This window comes from Chlorocebus sabaeus, chromosome 25 (assembly GCF_047675955.1).
Source record: "Chlorocebus sabaeus isolate Y175 chromosome 25, mChlSab1.0.hap1, whole genome shotgun sequence".
NCBI lineage: Eukaryota > Metazoa > Chordata > Mammalia > Primates > Cercopithecidae > Chlorocebus > Chlorocebus sabaeus.
This window is the reverse complement of record NC_132928.1, coordinates 86448904-86455730: the sequence shown is the minus strand read 5'-3', so window position 1 is coordinate 86455730 and position 6827 is coordinate 86448904. Positions and strand designations below refer to the sequence as shown.

The following is a 6827-nucleotide window of genomic DNA, read 5'->3' as shown; positions in this document are numbered from 1 at the left end:
TATTTGAAATTTACAGAAAACTATCATTAAAAAAGAATAGTACAATACCTACATACCATTCACCTAGACTCACCTGTGACAGCAACATTGTGCTCAGTTTGTTTCACTGCCCCCCCCCCTTCCTCCTTCCCTCTCATTTGAACATCTCATGACCTTTATTTCTCTAAATATTTTATTATGCATTTCCTAAGGTTATGAATACTTTTTCACAAAATTAAAGAGCAGTTATCCACTTCCAAAAATGTTACATTACTACAACACAATTGTATAAGAATTTTGGGTGGACAAGGATGGCAAAATAGAATTTCCACACAGTGAAAGAATTCCTCAACATGAGATGAAAATGAGATGAGACATCATTGTATGAGAGTTTAAGGAACAACACGGGGATAAAATCCTAAGTACCTGATGGGTAGAGAAAAGGAAAATAAATCATTATATCCAAATGTCCTACTTTATAATTTCCTAAAGGACAATTCTCACAGTTAACATTTTCTTCAGAGCCCCCATGACATCCTTATTCCTAAGACTATAGATTAAAGGGTTCAGCACCGGAGTGAGGATGGTGTAGAAGACAGATACCATCATGTCCTTCTCAGGGGTGTGGAAGGAGCTGGGGAGCATGTAGGTGTAGATGGCAGCCCCGTAGAAGAGGATGACCACAGTCAGGTGGGAGGAGCAGGTGGCAAAGGCCTTCTTCCGGCCCTCTGCTGAGTTCATCCTGTGGATGGTGAGGAGGATGAGTAAATAGGAGCTTGAAATGATCACCACAGGGATGAGGAGCATGAGGACACAGCATAGGTACATGAGGCTCTCATAGAGGGAGGTGTCCGAGCAGGACAGGACCGTTATAGCAGGGACTTCACAGAAGAAATGATGAATCTCCCGGGATCCGCAGAAGGGGTAGGTCATGGTGATGGGAGTGAGCATGAAGCCATCCACTGAGCCCAGGAGCCAGCAGCCCGATGCCAGGAAGAGACACGCCCTATGGGTCATGAGGACAGGGTAACGGAGAGGATGGCAGATGGCCACGTAGCGGTCATAGGCCATGGCAGCTAAAAGGAAAAATTCCGAACCTACTAGTGTCACATAGAGGAACATCTGCATCCCACACTCAGGGGCTGAAATCTGATTCACACCCATGACCTGGTCCAGGAGCATTTTGGGCACAGTGACAGAAATGTACACCATGTCCATGAGAGACAATTGACTGATGAAAAAGTACATGGGGGTGTGGAGGTGGGTGTCACAGTGTATCAGAAGGATCAGGACAGCATTTCCAGACAATGCCATCAGGAAAACCACAAAAACAACCACACAAAGTAGAGCTGGATGTTTGGATCGTCTGAAGAGTCCCATCAGGATGAAATCCGACCATCCAGTGTGGTTGGCCATCCAGGTGGTGTTGGCCCATGAGGTTTCACCTAGGCCACCAAGGAGAGTTTTGGAGTTAGCGTAATGCATCCCTTTGTAACGAGTGTTTAGTAAGTACTCACGTTCGTGTATGCCGATTGTGCTACCTGAGTAAGTCTTGTGAGTCTGGATATTTGAGTATATAAATGACATATGACAAATTTACGAAAAGAATTCACAACTATAGGCCAAAAGAATTGGTAACTAATAGTAAGGTTGTCATGGTTCAAATTAATAAACTTTCCTCATAGTGTCATTTATCAACAAGTACTGCAAATTTGCAGAACCACCCTCCTCTGCTAACACAAATGTGACTCATTGAAAGATAAATCAAACTCGTTATTTCTAGAGTTTTTGTCGTAGAGGGCTGGATTGAATTAACATCTCTGGTTTAAGAAAATAGGCATCTTCAAAATACTCAGGGGTATATTTGATATAAGAAAGATGTAGCAAGTAACTAAAGCGTAACTTGGAAAAGTTATACCAGATGTTTGAAACTTCTCCTTCCACAGGATCAAGCCATGCTGTGAGGCTCTGTGATTGCATGAAGCGAGCCTCACATTCTCGTGAGCAGGGAAGGGTCCTCACACATGACTGACCCTTTAGACATGAGGGGGACATGAGTAAGGAGCACACAGACCCCAGCCATAGGTCCATCTTTTTCTCTGCCATTCCTTTCTCCAGTCTACATCAAAAAGGATACAAATCATGTCTGAGCTCAGGTGTGATGAGGGTAAAATGAGGAAATGTAATGAAAGTGCTTAGAACAGTACAGTTTCTGATGAACACATATACTCTTAGCTTACAGAGTTAATATCTACATTATTCTGCACAATCTACCTAAGATGGTTGCTACTATGATTATTATATAAGATGCATTAACTTCCATTCTCCAGATGCAGTACCTGTTCATACATTTAAGAAGTTTTCAAAATAAAAATGGCAGGTCTGCAAAATAAGGCTTATGACCCACTTGAAGAAAACAACTTTGGTTTTTATATTTGTGTGTTTATGTGTAAATATTCTGGTTTTATGTAAATATAATGTAAACATATTTATGTAAACATACATAGGTGAATATATAACTATATTCTACATTTCTTATTTTAACCTTGGTTATGCAGAGCTTTTCAGAGAATCCCATGTCCTTCCTGTCTAGTATGTGGTCCTCCAACCTCATCTCCTTATAGTTCCCCTCATTTTAAAGCTCATTAAATCTCAGCAAGGAAGAACTAGAATTTGGAGGGTCACTGCTGTTTATCAGACAAAGCTTTAGTTGGTTTTGCAAACATCATGTGCTTCACTGCCTGCCACAATCAATCTTTCATACACACTGAGAGGCAGGGAGAAATATCAAACACTGAGATGCCTCTGACTTCAACTCACTGTTTCCTTCTCTACCGTGACACTCACAGCCTGTCTGTGTTATATGCTGAAGATGAATCAAAGATGAATTGAACTTCAGTGCACTTAAGGAGGTCACAGTGAGTCTATTCAGGGTACAATTATTTTGTAAATGTGATTTAAAGCGGAATTTTTAAATAGCTACAAAATAAACAAGGGCAATAGACACAAAATATATCCGGCCTTTCTGAAATAGTCCATAACAGCTTCTTCCACGTTTTCTCCGAAAGAAATTAAACCTTTCCAACTTTTCAACTTCTGACATGTTAAATGTTAAATTTTGATAGCCCTAGTCAAGAATAAGGACAGAATAACTCCTCTTTCTGGGAAGACTTTAGCTGTGGTTATGATGCAGGGACATTTTAGAATGAATTTACAAGTTTCAAATACATTTTGTATTCTTATAGTTATAAAAACTAGTTAATACATTCAATTCACCAAAAGTTCCTATATGCTGGGATGCTTTGATGCCTTAATATAAATACCCAACAAATCTGAGACATTTTGTGTGTCTATATATTTCTATATATATGAATAGATAGGTAGGTAGGGGAGTAGATGATTTGTGTCAAACACGGTCCCCACTGGCAAATGGTGGCCGAGATCTGTGTACAATTTTAAAACATTCCAATAAACTGCAAAACACAACTGCTGATCTCGTCTGTATTTGTGGCCAAAGTGAAGCAAGGACCAGGGGAGTGACCAGCACATGTGAAGCCCTAAAAGGTGTTTGCTCAGTAAATTCAGAGGGAACAGGAGGGCAGGGAGATGCAGGGTTTGCTAAGCAAATCTTTGTGCTGCACTTTGGTAAATGGGGATCACTATCATGAAGCCACTCAGAAAGCTCACCCAGGACACGGGACAGATATGGAAACACTGTGTCCACGCGTAGTGACTGGTCCCCTGTTCATTCTTATTCTTCTCTATCCGCTTGTTTGAATTTTATGTAAATTGCTTAATGCATGTTTAACTTGGGGATTTATTATAAGTATAAATGGAGTCATATCAAATCTTTATTTGAAGCAGACACCATCCCAGGAATTGTTCTAATACCAATATTAAAATTGTTTAATACTTTACATTTCTTCTTTCCCAAAGGCCTACGAGTTACTTCATTATTATTTTCTCTTTATACATATTATAAAAATTCAGGTTCTCAGGGTACCTGCCTAATATAACACACCTAACCTGAGAAAGAATGCATGTCTCAGCCCGAGAGTGGGACCCAGAGCACGTAACTCTGCCTCAATTCTCTAACGGACACCATCCTCCCTCCACAGTCTATACTTGGGTTTAGGCCACACTCTGTGGGTTTTATTAGGGAAACATAAAATGATTGAGACATTGTTTCTAGAGTTTTGTAACCCTCAGAAATCATCCCCACTCAAAAGAAAATCAGTCACTTTTCCTCTATAAAACTTCAGTGACAGGAAAAATAAATGCATCTTTGTATAAAAATCCAAAAATATAGAAAAAGCTTTTTTCCATAAATAAACAGAAATTAAAAATCCATTTACAATTATGTCACAGTAAATAAGTGTTATATAGAAGTTTTAAGAATCACAAGTGTTTTTCTCCATTAAAAAATTAAGACAAAATGAGGAAATACTGTGAAGAACTAACAGAATGTTTCACAAGCAGAACAAGTGGAGAGCCGTGATTACCCTTTTGTTCCTAATAGAATGTTTCAGAAGCAGAACAAGTCCAGAGCAGAGCTTACCCTTGCTTCTACTAGTACTGCCTGTCTTCTGGCAGAACTCACCATCAGACGCTGTCTTGAACCTCACCTAGACGAGCTAGTGGTGTGTGGTCAGGTTAAGAGCACAAAGAGAAGAAGGTGACATCATGCCTGGTTTTACCATGTCCACTAGGGGAGTGGATGAAAGCTTTCCGTTGACACATCACCTCTGGGATTTGAAGAAGAATGCAATTAAGAGAGCTAAAGAAGTCAGTAGGTAGCTCTCCTGAACCATTCTGGTTTTCTTCTAATTTTTACCTCTGTTTTTAAATGCAAACTCTTAACCAATATTTATAATAATCTCAGATCTCATCATCAAAATCTTATCTGTGAAACATGAGTTAGTTAATAGACTTAGCCTTTTCCACTTTACAAAATATATTCTATATGTATGTATAGAACAATAAGATGTATATATTCTATATGTATGTATAGAATAAGAGCTAGTCCTGATGAGAGATACGGTGTCTGGGCAAGGGGTTTGTGGTGGAGGAGGTGAAGGTGGATTGCTATTTATACACACAGGAATTTGGGGGCTGGGCAGGTTGGCATGGAATGCTGAAACAAATTTGGGACTCCAGTTGCCCAGTACACATCAACCATGAAGATTATGCAAGGCTAGTGCATCCATGAATCCAGAGTTCATAAGAGAAGGCAGTCCTGAAATCATGGGTGTGAGAACCAGTGTGTATGGAGGAAACAATGGGATTGCACAAGGAAGGAGGGTCAACATCCTATCCCAGAAGCCAGAGCAGGGGAGGCTAAGTTTCCACATGAACTCTTTTCCATTGGTCTTTCACTGGATTCCTTTAAAATACCTTGTTTTATTGGGTGTTCCCCTCATGACGATTTTAAACATTTATGAAACAATTCTTGTCTTCCTGTATGTTCATGTTCAAAATAGTCAAGCTTTTAACAGTTATTTTTTCCTTTCAGTTGATCTATTTGGCTAGGTTCAAAAGATCTAACTAATCGTACTGATTGGAATATAATAAAATATATTTGGAAAGAGCTGATATTGTTAAAATGTTGCAGATTTTTATAAACAAGCATGATAGGTCTCCCAGGCATCCAAACACTTAGAAGTCGAGTATGGATTTTAAAATAATTTTAATAAAATTCTTCCACAATAATTCAGATTATTGAGATATTTTTATATTTTTTGAAGAGAACATTTTTATTTAAAAATACTTAAAATGTATTAACAATGACAAGAGCTATTGATATATATTTTTTCAACAGTAATATTTATGGTGGAAACCCTGCTTAAGTTTTACCTTTTTTACATTTTAAATGTAAACTGAGAATTTCTAAAAGCAAAAATAAAATGTTAAGAGCTATAAACATATAAAACATGTCAAAAATTTTGTAAACGATCCTGAAGACACCATCAGAGATATAAAGAAATGGAAAGATACATGCCCAGAACAAAGGAAGAGGGGCCACCACCTTTATGGACTGGAGGTCAGGATATCAAGCCAAAGAGGACCTCAAGTCCTAAAATCTAATGAAACTTGCCCTGACAGGTTTCAGGCTTGCTTTGGCTCCAAGATTTCTTTATTACTTCCAATTTCTCTTTTTCAGAATAGGAATGTCCATCCTACACATCAGTGTCACTGTTGTATCTTGACCGCAGATAACTTGCTGTCTGGTTTCACAGGTTTTAAATTAACTTACTGAGTAAAATCCAAGTTGAATAATGTGCTAGAGAACTATTCTTAACACAAAGATTAAAAATATTAGCATGATGGTAGAAGAGGAGCTCCTATAATTGTATCCCCTCAAAGCAGCAATAATATAGCAGCCAACCAGGCACAAAAGTCCCTTGCTGGGAACTTCTGGATCTTGGTAGGAAGTGTCAAAACTGTGGTGAATCCCAGCACTGAAAAGAGCTATTTTGAGAAGGCAAGACCTCACAAGAAAAAAAAAAAAAAAACCCTCAAAAGTAGGTGAAGGATATGGACAGACACTTCTCAAAAGACATTTATGCAGCTAACAAACAAGAAAAAAAGCTCATCATCACTGGTCTTTAGAGAAATGCAAATCAAAACCACAATGAGATACCATCTCACACCAGTTAGAATGGCGTTCACTAAAAATTCAGGAAACAGATGCTGGAGAGGAGGTGGAGAAATAGGAATGCTTTCGCAAAATCAGTTTTTAAAAGTAAGTGAAAAGACCAAGAAAAATTCCATAGCTGTGTGTGGAGCACAGAGTGCTTCCCTACCTTCTGAAGTCACAAAAGATGATGCCAAATCAGGCGTTTTAATTG

The 6827-nt window shown here is 38.7% G+C and overlaps 1 protein-coding gene across 1 annotated transcript; it reads right to left on the bottom strand.

Annotated features, from left to right (window-relative positions):
* Positions 1 to 465: 465 nt before the first annotated feature.
* On the bottom strand, positions 466 to 1404 carry LOC103230975 (olfactory receptor 2T5). Its single transcript, XM_037986139.2, has one exon. The coding sequence runs from the start codon at positions 1393 to 1395 to the stop codon at positions 466 to 468; it is 930 nt and encodes a 309-aa protein (XP_037842067.2). The 5' UTR covers positions 1396 to 1404.
* Between the last annotated feature and the right edge of the window lie 5423 nt (positions 1405 to 6827).